The following is a 22,408-nucleotide window of genomic DNA, read 5'->3' as shown; positions in this document are numbered from 1 at the left end:
CATTTATTCTTGAAGGATAATGCAGAAATAGAAGCTACTTGGAAAAAGATAATAAGAAGCAAATGGGCATGAAAAAGCCCTCTCATCTGCAAGTTCGTAATTGCTTCTTCAAGAAAAGGAATGAATAAAAGGAGACAAAAGTAAAGTATACAAGGATGACAATGGCATAGAGAAGGTGTACTGTGACTTCCCTTCCTGACTTATAACAAAGAAAAGAGGGCATAGCCTGAAATGGAAAAGTAGAGAATTCAAAGCTGGGAAATAAATTTTTTTCACACATCATCTACTTAGCTTATAAGAGAAACAACTCTTGTAGGAAGAGGTAATATCTTTTCTTATGCCAGCTGATAAAAATGGAAAGTGGACAAATTTTCAGTTCAAAGTCTTTGACTACCAAACAATGGTACTGAGGCCAAAAATTTAGCAAGAACCAGGCATTTATATGAAAAGTAGAAATATCCACTTTTATGGTAATGATAAAAAGGATTAGTGGAAGGATTATAACACATCATGTCTCATTGCTTAGGGGAAACCTCTGATTAGAAGACATTAGGGCACGTTTTCTTTTGCTATCAGGCATGCATTTCATCTTTTCTCCCCCTTGCAAACAAATACCGCTTTTTGAGTCTGGTTGAAAGAAGTCAGTACTAAAGTGTTAGTGTGGCAATCAGCTCAATATTTAAGACTGTTACTAAGCTTTTTTTTTTTTTTTTTTTTTTTTTTAAAGTAACTCTTGCAGTATTTCATAGCTGCATAGTCGAAATGTTACAGGATCTTGTTGCAATACAGCCATGGGTAGCGTGTGTAGGTGTGATTCTGAAAGGACTGAAAACGGAATAATTTTTTTAAAAAAAACAGAGCTTCTTTTCAGACTTCTGGAGTTACCCTGGTGTTATTTTCTCTTGCTTTATTTCATATAAATATATTCTAACAGATAGAAGACTGTACATCTTCAGTTTTGAAAGCCCATCTTACACCTCATTCTGTCTCAAAACAGGAGATGAAACAGCAGCTGTTCTGCAAGAATAAATTCTCCAAATGCCATTATTAGGAATAGGTTTGACAAAGCACTAAGCTTTGAAGAAACAATGCACAAATGAGAAGAAACATCTGATTAATTAGTCTTGGTATCATACAAATATCATCAAAATAGTGAAAACACAAGCAAAAAAAAGTTTGCCATAGAACAACTGTTTGTAACACGATTTTTTTCTTCCCCATCAAAGTTTACCACGGAGTAATAGCAGTCAAGACAAGTAAATCACCTAGGGCCATAGTGACACCAAATGAAATACATATTTGTGCAAGGAAAAGTAAGAAAAACAAGAGGCAGCTCAAATAAAGTGTTATTGCCATACAGCTCTATGTGAAGACCCTCCAAGAATGAGTGAGAGGACTAATATTTTGATGCCTTGTGGATTTCTAGCCTCCTCTGTGGCTCCTTGGTACCAAAGCTACACCTTTCTGGGCACCTCTCCTTGAATGCCATGAGGGAAAAGACAAGACAGACAGTAAGCACACAGGAATTCTACTGGAAGAGTACTATAACCTTACCACTCAGGTTAAGGTGACAGACAGACATAGATCTGCTTCGCTGATTAAAGATGGGGTGGTCAAAAGGAATGGAAAGAGGCAAAGCAAGAGGCCTAAGGAAGCCTCAGCATGATGCAATGCTACATATTTACTGCCTCAGGTAATAAAGAGAGCATTTAAGGACCTATTCAGTTCACTTCTTCCATCAACCCGGTGGATGAAAACAATCTTGATATGGTACCCTAACCCACAGTCCCACTCCTTCCTCCCCAGACATTGATTTCTACTGAGAAGCTGCCCTCCTTTTGCACAGGTGAGGGAGAAAACTTGGGGAAGTAAAGTAGGCGGCCTTTTGACGCTGTATAACAGATAGAGCACTAGAAAAAAAGTAAACAAACCAACCTTGGTAGCCTCCATGATGATTTTATTGATTTTCTCTTTATCCAAACCTTGCATTCCAGCTTTGTTATCATTGAGGCCCATTCTGAGTAGAACCCCATCATTACAAGAGTTGTTATCCACTTTTTCTGTGTCGTCCATAGCACCTGAAAACAAGAACTGTTCAAAGACTTAGTACCTGCAAAAAGAACTTAAGTCATATACATTTTTTCCAAGTTTCAGTTGAACAATACAAAAACAATTTGTGGAATTCATCTGATGTATGTTATATGCATATACATATCACAAATATGAAGACTTGCATTTCTGTAAAGTGGCTGAGTTCCCACACTCCACCAAATAAAGCCACCTGTAACTCCATCGGTGTTTGGAGACAGTAAGATTTTGCTTCTTTAGTAAATTAAACATCCTCTTCTAAAAAATCCCTTACACAAATAACCGGGTCCTACCAGCTTCAGGTAAAGACCAGAACCTTACACATACACGAGATTTATGCCTACAGAGTATCTTGTAAGAAGAAGCACCATTGCCTTAGACACAAACTAATAACTGTTCACTAGACTATTACATAAAAAAGGATGTTTTCAAATTGCAGCAGACCATTGCTCATTTAGTCCTCACTCCTGTTTGAGACAAGCCATAGAATCTTTCTCAGTAATTTCTAGCTCAAATTCAAAATTTTTGTATGAGTTATAACTCATCTTTTAGAAAGAGATGGTTTCAATTAAAAGCTTTGTATAAAACTTTATTGTTTAATTCAGAGTTAAATTCCTGCATTCTTTTTTTTCCCCATGAATGCATATAGCCATGGTATCCAACCACTAGAACTTATCATGCATTTACCACTCAATTAGTGCCATCAGTAATTTCTTACACACGCAGGTACTTCTGATATGCAAACTTGTAACACTTCCCTTGCTCTTTATTTAAGTAAATAGCTGAACCCTTCCACAGTCTCTAATTACATGGTAAATTGTTTAGATATTACATTAATACTTAAATATATATACACACACACACAAATGTTATCCTCTGTAGCATGATCTTGCGATCTTATTTTTGCTGGGTTAGCACACAAGCAGGGTCCAAGTGTGACAACGGCACTTAACATGTATTTATTATTGAAAAAGCATACAGAGGGAGTTTCTTCCTACCCTGAGCTGCTGACTCAAACAATTTCAGCTTTAGTCTCAAGCAGGAAGCACATTTGCTCCTAAACTTCCCCTTTGAGCTGCTCCTTGCAACAGGAGCCCTTCCTGTTGGGAGCCACACCCTTGCAGGCACCTACAGCAGCTCTATTAAATACAACCATAAACTACGCAAATCTAAAGAGAGTGTTACAATTTATCTAGAAGGATATTTAAAATGCTGCTTTCTTGGTCCAGGAGTTAAATGGCACTCATTACCAACCAAGCTGAAGGATGTCATTAAGTATTTGTGCATTTAGAGTTGAATTTTTACTGTTAAAGAACGACACAGATGACTTTTTTAAACTAACAGTGGCAACATCACTTACCTGAAGATCTCCTTCTGAAACACACTAGCTAGTTGAAGTCACCTATTAAAGAAAGTCATGCTTTAAAAAAAAAAAAAGGACAAAAATATTCTAATTTTAATCCTACTCCATTACTTCCAATTATTACTCATGATGCCTTCAGAAGACGCAAGACCAATTATGTAATACTGTGTGTATCACCAGCCTGTTGCATTTCAAGGAACAGAAGGTACTTGAAGATGCAGAGACCAGAACTCTCTTCTTGACCCTTCAGCAGCACTTTAGCTACTGTAATGCCACCTGGTAATGAGAGTAGCTTCACAGCTCTGTGTGCATCTACCAAGACTATGATGACAAACATTTGCATAAATATTGCACTTACACTAGGACAATCTCTTACAGTTAAGATGCACTTTTACCAGAATGAGGCTGTTAGACTTCAATCAAAGAAAAAAGCACTGCATTCCACACATCAGCTCCATGTTTCATCCAAAGCTCATAAACACCTCCCATGTCAATTAGCTCCACGGTGATTACATTGTTACTGGTAATTTCTGGTAAGTAATGAGTATAATTCCCAATAAACACTTTCCTCAGGGTAAATGCCCTCAGATCCTCCACTATTCTCCTTCACTCTTTTATCACTTATTCCCTCCAAGAAGCTGGCATAAAGACGAGATTATTGCTTCCATTAGTTACCATTCCAGTCTCTGCAACTTTTTTTTATGCTGCTTCATATTCCGAAAAAAGTATCTTTATCCCTAAGATATACAGATCTTCCCCTTCCTCATTCAGATCACTCTTAAAGGTGTTTTTTTGTTTTTTGTTCTGTTCTTTTTTTTTTTGCACAAGGGCTTCAAATGTTAATTTATATTGCTCAAATGCCTTCTCTATCATACTGTTATATAACCTGTGAGAAAAATGACCACAATAATAACAGTGATGAAAAAAATAACTGTCTTTAAAATGTCACATTAATGCCCGTTTCCTAAGGTGCTCTAACTTTGCGCTTCTTGTGCAAAAACAGAATACACTGCTAGTACTGAATAATAGTGTATAAATATTAATTAATAGGTTAACTGGAATGGAGAAAAGATCATTTACTTGGGGACATGGTGTTAGTTCTCCACCAAAGATCAAAGGTGTACTTAAGAGAAAAGATTTATAACAATGACAATTTTCAATTGCTTAAGGAAAAGAAAACCTGAAGATACTCCAAGTTTTTAGAATGATGTCTGAAAAAATATTTAAAATATTTAAGTGAATCGTAGAAGCTACAGTAATACAACAGGTACACCACTGTCAGATAAAACCACTGGATCATCTGCCATCGATAAAATGAAAACGGAAATATTTAAGGAAACACAGGAGAAACAATTTGAAACGCTATGCAAAATGTGAACAAAACACCAGCATAAAAACTGGCAAGGGTGAGTATTAATGGTTTTAATGCAAAGTTAAGCTAGGGCAAACATTTAGCTTGCAGCAACATGATCTTATTAAAGTTTTGCCTAAAACAACTTGAAAAGGGGGGTAAAGGTTTATAATGTGATGAAACACTAACTCAGAACAGTCTAGGCAAAGAGTGACATATTATTGGCATGCTGTCACCTCAAGACTCTGCTGCAAGACTGAACTGTTTCCTCTAATTCAGGACATGTTAAATCTCTCAGTGTCACACTGAGTAAGTAGGGTATGAAATCAGGGAAGTCTGTGAAGGCAGTCTACAATTAAACACGATCCTATTATTCCTTTGATCTGGGGATGGGAGAAGGTAGCAGGAGCATCACCTGTAAATGGAGGAGGTAACTTTCAAATTGCTACTGAAAGAACTTCTAGAGATAAAGAGGAAGAGTTGATGGCAATTAATGGAAAAAAAAATAGTGGAGAGGAATCACGGGATTCACTGTATAGCAAGCTTTGTTAGTAACCTGAGATCTATACAAAGGTAGGAGACCCCCAACAAAACCCTGATCAAGCTCTTCTAGGAGCAAGCACAGAAACCGAACTGAATTAATCACAGTTATATACGATACGAAAGTGTCCGAGACGCTTTCATAGAGTCGCAGTGGAAATGTCACGAGACTGAAACAAGATTAAAATCAAGAGCGACAATTTAATTTGAAGTGCCCCCACCTTTATTCAAAAATCAACATCTTTTTGGACGGTTGACTCAACTAGCCACGCCTCCAGCCTATCTTCACTAAAAATCCAGCAATTCCAGCATCAGAAACAGTGTGTTGTGTGAAAAGTTAAATGTTTTTATCCTATTATGTAAAAATACTAATACATGAGAAAAAGAAAGGCCAAAAATATTTCTAAGAATATTCAGTTTGGTGGACACAGTGCTATTAGCAAAGTAATACCACTTTTAAAGTCTGTTAACAGTTTGCCTTTTATTGACAGTGTAACAGCTTGCTAAAGAGAAATAGGAGGACCGGAAAATGACACCAATATGGAAAACCTTGGAAGAGAATTTACTTATACACTGAATGATGATTTGATGCATGTGAATTGTGTACCAGTCCCCATAAAGGAAAACAAATTCTGTCATCTTTGCCATCAGATGCTTATGCCAGTAAAAGAAATAGAGTGAGATGCAAATAATAAATAAATTTAATAAATATTAATAAATTTAATATATTTATATTTAATAAATATAAATAAATTTAATAAATAAAAATACTGATATTGGAAATAGCAACACAATTATTTCAAGCATTCTTTCTATATGTTTTTTAAGAATTATTTTTAGGAGGCTACAGCAAGGATTGCAATCAAATGGTTCCTTCAATTTCTGTATAAAAGCCACTCATGACATTTAATCAAAGTCTGGTACCTCATTTTATTACAGTGTGAGCCTGAAATAAACTTCCTATTTTCTCCAAAATAAAATCTATTTTGAACATTCTTTTATCTTAGCTCTTCCAGAATGTTTATTTTAGTAAGAACAAAGCAAAATTGTAAGAGCTACCTCACATAGAAATGTTGAAAACAGGTGAAAGGATAACTTCAGTAATCCAGTCATTAGGTAGGTCACACCAGAAAAAAGGAAATGTTATAATTAATTTCAGTGACAAGGCCAAAATGTTAGTAAGAGCTGTGTAAATGCACTGAAAACACAACAGACAATTAACTTAGATGAAGGACTTACTTCATCCAGTTTTGACCATAAAGAATCACTTCGCAAGCTTTTGGCTAAAATCACTATGTTACATGGGCCTCTGAAGTTAGTACTACACGAAAAGCATCAATGGGAAGAAGAAAAAAAAAAAAAAAATCCCCAAATTTCCTTTGAGATATGAATGTACACCTGAGACTTCTGACTTTTTTTCATGAAAAAAACCCACAAATGACCTATTATCAAATACTACTAAAATTTAGGGCACTCAGTGGGAAAACATCTTCCATGTTGTACTTAAAAAGACGTCTTAGGTAATTTTAAATAATCACATTTGTACAGAGCATGGCGTGAGGAAAATCAAACTTCTTGAGCACTTCCTGAATTCAGAAAGCCTCAGAAGTCAACTACGAGTGAAATACCTAGTTATAACACATTTTGGTAAGACTGTTAATTCAGCAGTTTAAGACTCAAAATGATTTCAGTTACTTCAAGAAATACATTTGTCATAAGACTTTGCTGTGCCCCCATCTCACCATAATACACATTTACATCAACCGAAAAACTCATAGGCCAAGACAAGCAACATGAATGAAAGCAAGCAAGCTGGGTGGGTACCTCTCCCTAGTGTGAATGTTACAAAAAACATCACTGATAACCACCTTTTGTAGTTACTTGCTTTTGCACTGAGATGAAACTAAAGTTTATTGCTGTAAGCAGCTTCCTCTACTAAATAAAACAAACTAATGATACAGATACCCTTAAGCACGAACAGTCACTATTCTAGATCTCAGAGAGGAAAATTTGTATTCATCCATTTGCCAAAATTTCAGTCTATATAAATGTAAAATATAAAACATACTGCAAAGAAATGGTGTAGGAAATCATATACATACTGAATCAAAGGACAAGCGATCAAGACCTCTTTTTATTTTTTATTTTTTTAATCCTGACAATTGTTTTGACAAGAGCTGTGGAAAAGGGTTAAGCTCCAGCACAAGTGAATGCGGATATTCTTGGAAGTGAGAATGACTTGTACCAAAGAAAATCCTCCATAAGCAAATCTGAAGTATGTTCTGTATCTACTGCATCACTTTTTGCCACATACGGAAGAATACCTGAAGAATACAGAATTGAAGGAAAAATGCAGAACAAACAGGCCAAGCAGACTGCTTCAAGGGTAACTCTCAATCCCAGCCCTTCAAGTGACTCCCTTGCACTGGGAATCATTTTAGCCAGGCCACCTCAAAACAGGCCTCTGGGTACTACTGAAAGAATACTGTAATAAATAAAACAGACTATACCAAACTTTCCCAGTAAGAGCACATTGTTAACATGCACCACTTCATTTTTGCTCGCACCGCTAATTAAGATTGAACTGGTTGCCACAAAAGTAGTCTTCTTATTCCACTCACTCTACGGAACTATATTAATCTAGGCTGTGCATGTAACTTTGCAGCACCATCACTGAAGAATTAAATCCCAGCGACCTACCTTGGCATAGGAATTAATCCATCAATAGAGCTGGGCCATCTGAACCATGGTTTTCTCCCACAGATGCATTGCTTTCTCTCTTTAATTCCTAAGGCAAGAACAAACATACATTTCCTAACAGTTTTCATTCAACAAATTAGGAAAATTCAACCCTACCAAAATATTTTGAACATCTCCGATATTTAAAAGGGTACACTACAGTATTACATTTGATTTCGTAATACTTAATTTATCCATTATTTGCCTAAGTTTTTTATCCCAACACAGTAAAACTATGTCACATACTTTCCTTCAAGAAGTGCACCTGTCTCTTCTGAGTACTCATCCGGCAAAGAGCATTAAGGTTGACGGGCTCAAATTTAACAAACTCTTTAACTCTTCTTTCCTTGTAAAAACATGTTCCTTTGATAATGATGTCAGCTGCTATACAATCTCTGCTTCTCAGCAGGATAAACCACCAACAAAGACAGACACGTGCAAGCAGGCACATTAAACCGTCCTTCTGAACTATCTGTTCAGTTCTTTTCAGCCACAGGGGGTTTGATATTTATTAGAGCCTTGGTTCCTGAGTAGCCCTGAGAAGCAGACTCCTGTCAGTTTTAATCCTGTAGCAAGTTACAGGAATAGAGCTGGCAGGAGGAACTGCCCAACAGTGCAATTAGCATGTAAACATCCATAATGTTAACCACCTAGGTTCCCCGCTGGAACATTCAAAAAACTGCTACTGTTTTACTACTCACTCTCTGGCTCTGTAATACAATTTCAGTTCTCTAGAATTCAGAATCTGCTAAGAAGGATTTAAGTATTTTTATAATTGTAAACAGCAAAGGTACATGATGCAGCAATGATACTGAACAGGAAACTGGGCCAGAATTCAGAGAAGTGAAAATTTTGAGTGTCCAAGCTAACACAACTGAATGGAACTATTTTACAAATAGCAATTGACTCAGCATTTTATAAAAACTCAGACCCCATTCAAGTATCTAGAGTCAGCCTTCAGAAAACAGAGCCCCTAGAAACATATCTTCTCTGAAATCATTGGCTTCCAGATGTAATAAAATATAGTTTAAGCCTTTTAAAAATAAATGATTCACACTGCAAAGCAAACAGATAAAGACTGCTTCCGACAATGACAAAAATGAAGATAAAAAAACCAATTCTGGGCTCTTCATTAAAGTATTTGAATTATTCTTATCTATGAAGAGCTAAATGAAATACCCAGACTATCCATCCCCGATTAATTTTCAACATGCAAGATGTGCTACAATTCTGTTATAAATCCTGTTTTCAGTGCTGTGTAGCTTTGTCTAAAAAATTTATCTGACTTTAAAATTTCAACATTTATTCCAAGGGCAAAGAATTTGGTGAGTATCTTTTCCTGTCTAAATTATTATTCAGCCTTTTACAAGATCTTTTAAACTGAAAAAGATTTATCTTGGTTTCTAACCAAGATTTTCTACAAGAATTCCTGTTATACATTATGTCTCAGAGCCTATTAGCTGACACGGTGTTGTAGAAACAAAACTCCTTCAAGAACCACCTTAAGAAAAACAGTTTTAAATGTAAGAAGAAATGTAACTGTAGAAGCACGTACACACTAAAAAACGATACACACACTAGTGATCAATGTGTTTTAACATACAATGAACACCACAACTTAACTTCAAAGCTATATATCACTTGTGTTAATACAAGGAATCACAGAAGGAAGGCAGTCAATAGCAAGAGAAGGAACAGCTACAGTAATAGCGGAAATAAGAGGTAGAAAACCAGTACAGAAAAAAGATCAGGTATTTAGGAAGTTAGTCACTTTTACACTTATGGTTGACATCTTCAGAAGTAAAACTACAACAAGCATTTTTACAATAGCATTCGTCCGCTATTCAAACAAAAGCAATGACTGTTTCCAGTTGCAATAATTTATAAACTCCTTATGACCTCTATTTAAGACACTAACAGGAGTAAAAATTAAGTTCTGGAGCTCCCAAAGAAAGGAGGAACACAGCAACAAAATAAAGGTCTAGTGGAAAAGACATAGAAGGAGGTAGAGTGGAGCAAGTGGTCTACAATAGCACCTCAGTTTGGATAAGTAGCATGCTTTTGAGGCGAATCTCCTGATTACTTTCATTTACCATGGTATTGGTTTGCATCAAGGACTGGTCTTGAAGTGTGCAAATCTGATTCCTTTCAAACTAACCTAAACCGAACGATGAGCTTTTGGAGCACAACTGGTGCATTCCAGTTGCTAACAGAGATTCTATCCACAGGACCAAACTAGAGCTACTCCAAAGTAAAACCTCTTAAAACGTATATAGGATGAACTTCAGGCCCTCAGTCTTTTCTTCTAGAAATCTGCTCCTACTGCACCACGCCACTTGCTATTGAAGACATGGCCTTAACAAAAGACTAGTTTTACATAAAAAGGAGGATCACAACATTAGAAAGAAGAGTTAATACATTTCAGGTATTCATAATTTCAATGCATCTGTCTAAAAGGAACATAAGATGGTAACACCATAGGGAAAAGGTGACATTAGGAGGATGTGGCAGATGCAAAAATATATTAGCTAGAACAGAGGAAGTTTTACATGAAAAGCTGGAAAGGCAAACATCTAGCCATCGAACCTCAAAGTTCTGGTTGGAAAATGTTTGCTAGACTTAATCATTAAAAATACATATTCTCTTGGACAAGGATGAATCTGTAAAGTAACCTGAAAGAATGTCTACTCTTGGATTTTTAGTTTCTAATGTCTATTTGAGTCAATCTATATTCTACAGGGGAAAAAAAGAGCTACTGCTGGAATGAAAGGGACAGTCCCCAACTGAAAGTATGAGAGTGCATGGTTATGTGAGTACACCACAGCACCACTGCCAACAAGCTTTGCTCAGACATGTCTCTTCACTTTCTGCTGTCAGAGTAGAGAAAGAAGTTCATTCTGAGTCCGTTATAGAAAACACAACCACCTTTCAAGGTGAAGTCACTTAACTACATGAACGAGTTGGAGAGAACTATAGATTCTTCTTATATATATATAAATATATACAAAATTCAACTACCCATCTTAGTTAATAGATGCAATACATTGCAACAAACAAGAAAAAAATCTTTGTTTCTGTCCAAACAGCTAGTGAATCAAACAAGTTTCTCAACAACTTTTTTATATATCAGAATCCTCAAAACCAGCATCCACAATCGACTTGCATAAAAATGTTTCTGTGCGTTCCAGTGATTACACAAGTGTTAACACTTCTATGGCTCTCCATTAATTCTCGCTATTTATGACAATGATGTTGCTTTACCATCCACTCTCAGTACTGCAGATTTACATTCATTGCAAGTATCTTTATATTGAAGACTTTGAGATGGTACTTATACTATCTTACATAGCAGTCACATATGTGGAGAACGCATATAAATAATAATGTTAACAGCCCTTTCAAAAAAATAACAACTCCTCAATGGAAACTTTCAAGCAACATAGTCTAGCAAAACTATACAACGATTTGCCACAAGGAAGAGGCCAGAGAAAATACAATTTTGCAGTGTTGCCCTTAAGGTATAACCAGGACTATATATGAAGCTTCCTCACCCAAAACTAATTTTTAACATGAATTTTTCAAGAAATCATGAGAAAGGTGATGAGCTAGCACAAATCTTAAGCCCTTTCCAAATCACTACATCTATTCCTCAATTGCAAAAATGGTAACTTTCAACTGTCTTTTTTGTTGTTGTTGCTTTTCGCAAATATTTCTCTGCTGAGGATATATAGCTCATACGCATTTCTGAAGAAAAAAAGTTGTTTTCATTTTATTCCCTGAACTGCTAAAACATTACACAAACAAAACCCCAGGTCGCTCCTAAGCCCTGCAGGGCAAGCTTCTGACCGCCGCCTTTTACCCTGCTCACAGCATACCCTTAGACAGAACCGCTAAAGCAAAGCTCAGGGCCGCGGCGCAGAGGCGCGCTGGCAGCCCAACCCGGTTCCGGCAGGCTGCGGGACTTCGCCCCAACCTCCGAGCGGTAGAAAAAGACAGACAGAAAAAAAGAAAGAAAAGAAAGGCGCGACGGGGCCGGCCCCAGCAGCCTGCCCTCCTCACGCCCGCGGAGGGCCCCGCGCAGCCGGGGCGCAGGCGGCCAGCAGAGCCCCATTACCTGCGGCGGGACGGGCACAGGCCCGGCTCTGCCCTGCGCCAGTGCCGGCAGCGCCCCCCGCCCCTTCCTGCGGCCTCCGCGCGCCTCCTCAGCCACCATGTTAGTTACGGGAAAGGCTAGGCACTCACCACCAACACCCGCAACTTCGGGCGCGAAAGAAGTCGTTTCTCCCCCTCACGGCCAATGCCCACACCAGAGAGCGAGTAAGGCCAGGGAGACGCTTCACTTCACCCAAAAAGGAAAAAAAAGTCAGCCCGAACAGCCCCACTACCCACACTGGGAATTTCCCACCTCATCAGACTACGAAGGGGAAAAAAATACCCGTTGCGTTACAGTGAAGACGGCACCAAGATGGCGGCCGCCGGCAGAGACGCTAGCGACGCTGCATACTACACCTCCCAGTACGTAGCGCTCAGCGAGAGCCAAAAACTACCTTTCCCAAGATGCAACGGCGGCCGGGCCTGCGGCTTCCTCGGGCAGACTACGACTCCCAGCAGGCGACGCGCGGCCCGCCAACAGGGCCTGGGAGGACGGGCGAGGGGCGGGGCCGGTGAGCAGTGGTACAGCGCACTCATCTCGCGTAAGATGGCGCCGGCAGCAGCGGCGGAGCGCTGAGTGAAGCGAGCGGCAGACGGACGCGCGCTCGCCCCTCCCCCCCCCAACTGCCACCTCTATGTTGTGGCTTTCGCTGCGGGCCGGGGCCGCGGTGCTGCAGTGAGGGGGGAGCTCGAGGCGCGGGGCCTCGCCGCCGGTGGCTCGTTGGCGGGGCGGGCTCGGGCCGGTGCCGCCGCGGAGCGGTGCCGCTCAGGTAGCCGCGGGTCCCCCTCCCCCCCGCCGCCGTCCCCTCGGCAGGAGGAGGCTGAGGCTGCCGTGGGCGGGGGCCGCGCGGCGTTTCCCTGCTCGGCGGTGGCTGCGGCTCGGCTCCCCATGTCGGACAACCAGAGCTGGAACTCCTCCGGCTCCGAGGAGGATCCCGAGACCGAGCTCGGGCTGCCTGTTGAGCTCTGCGGGGTGCTCAGCAAGGTAAGGCGTCCCCTCCCGCGGCCGCTCCCCCCGGCCGCCTCCCCCGTTTCCCCGGCGGGCTCGGCCGGCGCAGCGCTGTCAGCGCGGCCCCCTGCGCGCCCCGCGGATCGCGCCGCGCGTCCCGCCGCCCTTCCCTGCTGCCGCCCGAGGGGCCCGGCGCCGGCCGCCTGACAGCGGAGCCCGCCGGCGACACGCTCCGGCGGCCGAGCGGCCGCTGCCTGGGGCGGAGGCACCGGCTGCCGCCTCAGCGCCGGGCCCGGCAGCCCGCCGCCGCCGCGGAGGCGGGAGGAAGCCCTTCCTCGGGGCGAGCGGGGGCCGCCCCCTCCCCCGCTGCCCGCCGGGTGCTTCGGCAGAGCCGCCCCGAGCCGGGGCGGGGGGGTCCGGCGGGGGCGCTTCTTCCTCCATTCATCAGGTCCCGGCTCGGCGAGCGGCGCCGCCCGGGCGGGGAGCGGAGCGGGGCGACGGCCGCAGCCTGCGCGCGGCTCCGGGACGGGACGGGCTGCTGCGGGCGGGCCCCGCGCACCGGCGCGGGAGTGGCACAACCTTTAGTCCGGGTGTCCGCGCCGTAAAACGCCCCGCGGCGAGAGCGCTGGGGGGGGGTGGGGGGGGAGGAAAATGGCACTCGTGTCTGCTCGTTTCCCTCTCCAAAAAAGTGCATGCTACTGAATGGCTCCCCCCCCCCCCTTTTTATCACTGAAAATGAGATGACTTGCAAGTATGTCTTAGGTGAGATTGGGAAATTTTATTTTTAGCACTACTTTAAAGGTAACTGCATAATTAATTTTGGAAGCAGAAATACATATATACATACACACATATATAACAGCAAGTCACTTCAGAATAATCTTGAAACGTCTTTAGAGTTAAAGCACTATGTTTTGAATTTCTTTCCTGTGCTACATCATAAGGATGGGCATAAGCCAGTGTAGAATGCACAGGTCATGGGATACTGAGATCATGAGCAGGCCCTGCGTACTAAGAAAACAGTTGTGCTGGAGCCAGTACTCAGATTTTTGTGAGGGACTCTGAACTCTTTCCAATTTGAAAATGTTTCTGAGCCCAGAGATGGGAGGAATGCTGAGGAGAAAAGAAGGGCTTGGCTCTCATCTGTGAGATCTTGTCGTCTGATATTGGATGGGGGAGGGAGAGCATGTGAGAGGGACATGAGATGTTGCAGCAGTTGAAATGTGATGTTTTGGTTCATTAGTGTAGTTTTATTGTTAGTTTTTCTTTCTTTTGCCAAGTTTTCCTCTGACTACATGACTCTCATCATTAGAAATTTTGATATTTGTAGGACATGATTCATTTTTATGTTGGCAAATTAAATACTGTATAAATCTGGGTGCTGTTTCTTATAGGAGTAGCAGGTGAAGTCATGGCTTCTTCTGAAGATCCATAGCTTATTATGAAGCTACATATATGCAGACTCCACATTTTTCTAGATGGTTTTGCTGAGTGTAGCTGAGGCTGCTTTTCCTGTGAGAATGCAGGGGCTGTAATCTGAAGAGTCAAGTATGATGAAACCTGTTGCAGTGAAAGTTCTTGAGGGCTAATTTTGCCCTCAATGCCAGTCAATGCCTCAGTAATACCTGAGACAGGTAAGGTAGTGTACCAAACTTATTACTATGCAAATATTTTATTTTTAAAACCTTACTGTGTATAATTAAATTCAGAATCAATAAGAGTGGTCTGCAATTCCTTGATTGCATAGTAGTGTTTCAACTGTTCCGGCCTTCGGTAAAGAAGGAGGCTCTGAAGAAAAGGGAATAATTTGGTAAGAGAAGCTTATTAAAAGCATGTCTTACTGGTCTGTTAAGACATTTTGGAATTCTAGGCTTTTTTCCATTTTATTTATTGCTTACAATTTTAAGGTAGATACAAACTAAGAACTTCGATATGGAACCATCCGTTCTTGATGCACAAGTATCTAGATGCTTGAACTAGTGGTCTTTAGTTTTCCCCAACCTTTTTTTTCCACCCAATGTACTTTAAGGATTCTTGTAACCCAGGACATCTTTTGGTTGCAACAGCGAATTTTGATTGCAACAGCAAATGCAAGATTCTGACTGCTATATTTGCCACACTTAACTGTGTCAAAGGAGGAACTTGTTCTTTTGTCCAAGATAACACTGGACTTTGCATTTCCAATCAGTGAGCAGTAGGGAATGTGACAGAAGGGAAAAGAGGAAGGCAGAAACAGTGTACCTCCATGACAGTTTGTTACTGGTACATGTACTGGTTACATATACCAGCACAGGTGAGGCTTTATTTAATAAATATTGAAGTTGGCAATTTGATATATTTAAGAGATCATCAAATGCTTTACATCTTAGGACAGCAAATCTAGGCCTTATCTATGCTTGGATATTGTTAGAAATTTCTCAGCTAATAGTGTTTACTTTTCCTTCTTATCTTGTAGACCTCTTGTTCTGAACAGAGCCAGTGCTCAGCTATAGGATATGCATAGACTAATATATGTGCTGTAATGTAGAAGCTAGCCTATTAGCCCACTTTCTTATTCTTTTCCATATATGCATTACAAAATGGTGAATGATAGCTTGGATTACACATTAAAAAGAGACATTTTATAACTCTCATGTGTGTGTCTTGTCAAATAGCTGTTGTCATGATCAAGGAAATGCTTAAATGATAAAATTGTTCTGAATGCTTTTTTCATTTTTCCCACTGTTATCTAATTTATAATTCTTGCACTGTAAATAGTTGAAGACCAAATGCCAATCTGTAGACAGAGTTGCATGGGACAGATGTGTTGTGTCAGTGTTATGATTCTACAAAGTGCAGTTCAAATGTCATTGGCAAGATGCTGCAGACTTAAGAGGCTGATAGTCAGAACTTCATAAGTCACTTCTGACCAGGTCTTTGTGTGATGAATCTAGGATTTTTTTTTACTGGGGTATCAATTTAATTCCATGTATGGAATCTCTAGAAAAATCTCAATAACAAGAGGATGATGGGGCATCTGCTGATAAGCAAGTATCTTAATGAGAAAGTGGCTATGGAATTGAAACCTAAAGCAACATTTGTGTTTCCAATATCCATAGTCTCAGTCTCTGAGCAATATAAAAATGACTTAAGATCTAGAGTAATCAGTTCTTTAATAGTTATATACTGTACTTGATGAAATAATGGCAAGTGTATATGTATATGAAGAGAACTAGATAATCAAGTAAGATCTTTTTTTAGAAGTGATCTTTTAATAAAAAAAACCCACACTATTTAGTGTTCTGCTTTAAATTTAGCTTGTGTAATTCCCGATTCTAAATCAGAAGACTAAAACTCAACTCATCGATGAATGTTTAATTTCTTCCATGCACATACTTTTTGTCATCGGTACGTTTAACACCTCTCTTTCAGCTGGCCTTGGCACCACAGCTGCAGTGAAGAGATCTGTTTTCTTATTGTTGGTTTGAAGCAATGCTGTTTTTTATAACCTGATTTTAATAAGTGGTTTGCAAAAGTGATTTTAAGAGCTGTGGGCAGGACAGCAATGAAGTTCTCAATTGGGAAGAACTTTCAAAAATGGCTGCTTTTTTTTTTTTTTCTTGGTACTTGAAAGCTTGAGAAATATCAATAAAACTGTTTTTGTCATTATTTTTCTATTAGCTGACCTCTCAATTTCTTTTCTTTTTTGCAGTGGACCAACTACATTCATGGGTGGCAGGATCGATGGGTAGTTCTGAAAAGCAACACACTCAGTTATTACAAGTCTGAAGATGAAACAGAGTATGGCTGCAGAGGCTCTATCTGCCTGAGCAAGGCTGTGATTACAGTAAGCACTATTTCAGAATTGCCATCTTTTCATTTTTCAGGGTGTTAGGTATTTTTAGCCAACTTCTAGTGAAAGCAAATATGGGTATGGTGAATTAGTTTTATTATGTCTTGTAATATTAAATTAGTGGTATCAGTGCAACACTGGAGCAGGGCAAGGAGTTCCCAATAAGAAAACAACTGTCTCAATTTGTAGCTACAGTAAATAATCTTTCATCTCTGCTACACTAGAGGTTTCTACAGGGAGGAGTAGTTTTCCTGGGGTCAGCCTAAGACCATGCGATGAATTCCTAAAGGAGGTAGCATCTACCACAGTCCTTACTACTCTTTCTAGTGCAAAGTATGTTTGTTTGACCGTACTTTGTGTAACACAAGCCTATAGAATGTTTCCAGAGAAAATGCTCTACCACATGCTTCCTCCTCAGAACAAAAAAAAGTGTCATGTGCGTTGCTCTTCTTGCCTAATGGTAGATCCAAAACTATGCTAGTAAGAATAAAGAGCCTACGTATAAATGAAATCCATGTTAATGTTATTTTGAGCTAAGAAGTCAGCCTTAAGTCTAATTAGCTGGACTCTTATGTAGCATGTAAGTGTACAAAAACAATAATATTTAATCTTACTATTTGTTAATCCACCAAATGTGTTTATTCTAACTGAACTGAGGATGACAAATGAGAAGACTTCTCTCCTTATTTACTATGTTTAGCTCACAATAGTGTTATTAAAGCACACTGATTTGAAAAAAATGTGATTGGATTAATTACAACATTTTGGAAAATTGATTGCAAAGGTAAAGCAGATTTCTACATTTAGGTGTCTGTCAGCTATTGCACTCATATAGAAATTTAAACAAAATGAAGCAATTTGTTTTAAGCTCTTTTAAAAAAACTGTTCAAACTTTTTAAACTCACTCCAGATTTGACTTATTTCGGACTATGTGGTGCACAACAATGGGCTCTAAAGTGCTCATTTAAATTTACTCCTGGCAGTCTGCAGTAGCAGCCTATGATCAAGCATTACAAAAGGATCTCTCATTCACTAGTGAGAGGCTTAATATTCTGGTGAATGAGAGACAGGAAGATGAAGATGAGGAGGTAAGCCCAGGAAGGTCTTGAAGTATGCTGTAGAGCAGCTTGAATTCCTATTTTGGGGGTGGAGAGAAAGATAGTAGTAATGCTGACATTGCTGCTGGAATGTTTTGGTATGTTGCCTTTCGTGAAGGGAAGTTGCAGTGCCTCTTATCTTCTGTCTAGGAAGTCTGTAATGCTGAAACTTCTTACAGATTGCTTTCTCTTCTCTCCTCTGGCACTTGTTACATCTGGTAACTTGGACTTGAATTGTTGCCTTTTTTTCACTCTCCACTTCTTGAGCTTCTTAAATACATTGAGGAAGACAATAAGGTGCTGGGGAAAGAAGAGAAAGTATGCACCATTCTATAAGTGAAGTTGATATTCCAGTGCAGTTTTCTTTCAGGATCATGGGTTAGAGCTGTATTTGACTGTTCAGTTGCTTGATGGTAGTTACAAAAGGCATCTCTGAAACCTGGTAAACTTTGTTTATTATCCCTAGTTGCAGTTGACAAAGTGATTGTTGCATAAGTACTACAGATTCAGGTAGACTATTGGATCATTTGATGTTTCTTTAGGATTTGGCAACTCACCTTTGAAACTGCCAAGAGTTTTTATCACTTATTTTTCAGATGTCATTCTTTTATGCCAGAGCTTCGGAATGAATGCTTCTGGTTCGGTAGCTGTTTGGTAGCCAATTGATGAATAGTTCTTTTCTGTTTGTTCTTAACCTACTACTTTTTCAACAGAAAATGAATTCCAATCAAACATTGTAAATATTCATCCATCTTGCATTCTTCCTGAGGCAGATAGTTAATCTTTACTTTGATGTCCTTTTTATGCCTCAGTAGCTGGATAATGCATTTAAACATATAGGAAAACATGAAAAGCTGATGAAATAAACGTTGAGAAGAGTAACAGCTTACTCTTTACTGTACATGTCCATGATTACTTTGGAAGAGAGGGGAAGTCATGTTTCTTATTGAGTTAATGTTCAGTAGCACTGAACTGATGTGGTTGAGATCTTCATCATGAATATTTTTCTAAGGCTTGTATTACACTTCAAGTTTTTTTTTGATCTTGCTGATCCAGTCAGGTGTGGTTAAGTAACTGTCTCTTAACCTGGTCTATTAAAAGGAGCTTTCCTTTAGCACAAAGCAGGACATATGCAGTTTGGGATGGTATTGATGGCTGTAATGTTTCCTTAGGGGATTAGATTCTCATGAAGCTTTCCGTTAGGCAGCAATATTAGGTATACATACGTGTTTAGTTTCAACTAAGGACATAATGATTTCCTGTAAATACTTAATGTTACTAATACAGAATACCCCCTTTTTATTGATATTTAGGCATAAATTTAGAAAGCTGCTGTCACTGAGTAGTCTAACTGTACTGCCAGCCTGAAGATCAGGCTGAATACGTCATAGTATTAACTGTGAGACATGAATATTGTATTAAGAATGCCCCAGTCCCTTCTGATCTTGTTTTATCATTCCCTACTATATTGGGCATAGATTGATAGGTAATTCTACAAGATATTTTATAGGAAGACACTCCTCTCCCCGCTCTTTGTTAGAGGGGAGACTTGTTAAATTAGCTTATTAAAATAGCTTCTTCACATATCTCAAATGTAGGATCACAATGTCATCCCTCCAAAACTATTAGGTTCCTGTGAAAATAGTCTTTAATTGGATGGAAAATATGGGATTTGGGCTACTCTCTCTGTTAACCACTGGGACTAAAAGGAGTTGATTTCTTGGGATAGAGGAATAAAGGATGAATACTGATTGTATACTCCCTGGATTACATCAAGTAATAAAATGTCAAGACCTGGCCATTTATCAATTAAGTTGTGAAGGAGTACAGTGAAAGTCAGTAGGTGATGCTGACTCACTCACTTTTAGCCAGACAAGGAAAACACCTAGAACAAAGCTTAACAGATTTGTTTGAGGCATGAGCTCTGAGTTAAGAGCTCTGCTACATGGGTAAGGCATGTGAAGAAATCATGAGTGTTATAAATACTTAGTATATATACAGATTTAAGCTTTGTTCTATTACTGTAGCCTGAGCATCATAACTTACTGCTGTAGTTGACTAAAAAGTACTGGCTGGCTTTGTCTAAGATATCCTTCATTACCATCAAGGTTTGTGGAAAATTAGGCTTTCAACAGGGACTTGTATATACATGGTTAGAAATGAGTGTTGATGGCAGTCCAGCAGCAGTGGATCCATGGGATTCAGCTTTGGAACAGGAAGGTCTAGGATCTATCACTAAAAGACCACACACAGAGATGCTTTGTGGAGGTTGGAAGTCTGCCTTTCTCCAGTTTCCAGTGAAAACTGGCCTTTCAGCTTGTACTGTCTTTGCTCTGGTTACTCGCTCTGATGCAATAGTGTCATCACTGCTTTAACCTATGGAGTGACGTGATCTATCAAGAAGTAAGATTGTATGCATAGAATAATTCAGGCTGAAAGAGACCCTGAGAGGTCATCTGCTGTAAGTCCTTCCCTGCCTCCCCTGCACCCGCCCACCCACCTCCACACTCATAGGGAGGGCTGCAGTAACTTAATCCTAGTGGGAATTTGTATTAATAGACTTTTCAAACCTGTTTACGAACTCTTAACAATAAAGTATTTATCTCGTGAGTTCTAGGTTTGGCTGTGTTTGGAAAGTGCTTAGAGAAATGTCATGCTTGAGAATTTTAAAAATCTTTAAATTCAGCCGTGTGTGCACTTTGTATTTGTTGTCACTAGAGGTGACTCTAGAAGAGGAGTTTGAAAAGTTTGTGTTCCAACTTATATTTGAGCTTTCCTTTAGATAGGATTCATATCTAACATACTACCATGCTGTTTTAATCCAGTGATTCATCTTCATTTTGATTTTTGTATACCAGGTATAGAAAATTTTAATTTCTAATTTGGTAGATGAAACAAGATTTGATAACTGATGCAGTGATTTTCCTTGGTTTTGCTCATACTGAAATGATATATACTCATGTTAAAATCTAAATGGAAATATGTTCTTGGTTACTAGTCTTTTTTATTTTTTCAGAATGTTTCATTATTATTGTGTTCTAAAGAGACAATTAGACAATTCTGTGGCAAATGTCTCGGCTAGGATTGAGTAATGAATACAGTTTGCATAATAGAGGCATTTTTAGTGAGCTAGTTTGTTTCCAGAAACATTAATTAGAAAGAACTGTTGCTTAATGAAGGCAGTAATGATGTTTTATGTTAATATACAAGTTGCAAGTCATTCCCCTTCAGAATGGACTTTTGAAAGGGTGTATTTCTCAAGTGTCTTGCTGGTGGATGTCTGGAGCTCAGGACAGACAAACTAGAAAACTGAACTCTGCCTGAGGGGTACAGCCTGGTGAATTGTCTTAGCTTTTTCTAAGTAAAATAAATTATTACTGTAAAACACTTAATACGTATTCATCTTATAAATTAAGAGGTAGAATAAACATACTTTAGTGCGAGTTTACCAGAGGCACAAGAATTTCTTACATGAAAGAGCAGAACTGACAGTTTCCATTTTTTCAAGCTTCTCATTTCTTTGCAGATAGTCTGAAGAAAGTGGAGATGGTTCTTTTCAGTAATCAGCTGCTAATAATAAAAGCTTTCACCATGCTATTTTTTAAACATACTGTGAGTTTAACATTCTAACATTTCATTTAAGATTTTTAATGTGCTTCCTCTTGACTAGATGTTTCTGGTTTATTTACAGTATAATGCTAGTCACCATTAATAATTGGGCACCTCTGGGAAGTATGGACTGACGTTTCTAAAAATAGATTGATTAGCTAGCAGAGGGTGCTCCATACATTTGTCAATTCAAACAGATACAGAAGAGTTTCCTCTGAGAAGTTTTTTCACAGAAGCTTTAAACTCTGCTAATACTTAAATTCTAAATTAAAGGTGTGTATTTTTTATTAATTGAAGGAAATGTCAATGCTAAACACCTTCTTAATAGTGTTGCTTAAAGTGCTTGATGCATGATGAATCATGTCTTTCAAAATACTTTCAAAAATTTATTGTGACATTAAGTTGGTGTGTTTTTTTTCTTTTAAATTGTATAAAATGGGAAATAGTATTTCTGAAGCAGGCCAACTTAGACTGATACAGGTAAACTTTAGGTTAGCTTTTTCTAGCTACTGCTCCAACCTTTGTTCTTTTTAACATAACTATGTATGTTAGAAGAAGAATTATGGTTGACGTTTTTATCTACTGATAGGTTTGATTCTGTCAGCTGCTAGATAAGTTGAATACTAACTGATTGCTTTCAGTTGGCAAAAGCTTTTGTAAAAAACCTAATCTATAAATCAGTACCCTG

At 39.3% G+C, this 22,408-nt stretch overlaps 2 protein-coding genes across 16 annotated transcripts in view; one reads left to right on the top strand and one right to left on the bottom strand.

Annotated features, from left to right (window-relative positions):
- LOC112987028 (DNA polymerase kappa) overlaps positions 1-12,600 on the bottom strand; it is a 37,179-nt gene extending 24,579 nt beyond the window's left edge. The window contains exons 1-4 of one of the 14 annotated variants that reach the window (XM_026106675.2): positions 12,324-12,600; positions 8,043-8,130; positions 3,449-3,490; positions 1,936-2,091 (exon numbers count right to left, since the gene is read on the bottom strand). In XM_026106675.2, the coding sequence (XP_025962460.1) occupies positions 1,936-2,073 (138 nt within the window). In that variant the 5' untranslated portion in view covers positions 2,074-2,091; positions 3,449-3,490; positions 8,043-8,130; positions 12,324-12,600. The other 13 variants (XM_026106682.2, XM_026106678.2, XM_026106680.2 and 10 more) reach the window with 13 other exon arrangements.
- A 128-nt stretch (positions 12,601-12,728) lies between these two features.
- The window catches only part of LOC135324959 (ceramide transfer protein), a 75,241-nt gene continuing 65,561 nt past the window's right edge, over positions 12,729-22,408 (top strand). For both annotated transcript variants that reach the window (XM_064502169.1, XM_064502168.1), the window contains exons 1-2: positions 12,729-13,218; positions 16,874-17,008. In XM_064502169.1, the coding sequence (XP_064358239.1) occupies positions 13,123-13,218; positions 16,874-17,008 (231 nt within the window). In that variant the 5' untranslated portion in view covers positions 12,729-13,122. The remainder of the gene's footprint in view (positions 13,219-16,873; positions 17,009-22,408) is intronic.

This window comes from Dromaius novaehollandiae, chromosome Z (assembly GCF_036370855.1).
Source record: "Dromaius novaehollandiae isolate bDroNov1 chromosome Z, bDroNov1.hap1, whole genome shotgun sequence".
Taxonomy (NCBI): domain Eukaryota; kingdom Metazoa; phylum Chordata; class Aves; order Casuariiformes; family Dromaiidae; genus Dromaius; species Dromaius novaehollandiae.
Note: the sequence above shows the minus strand (reverse complement) of the source record. Positions and strands in the feature narration are given on the sequence as shown.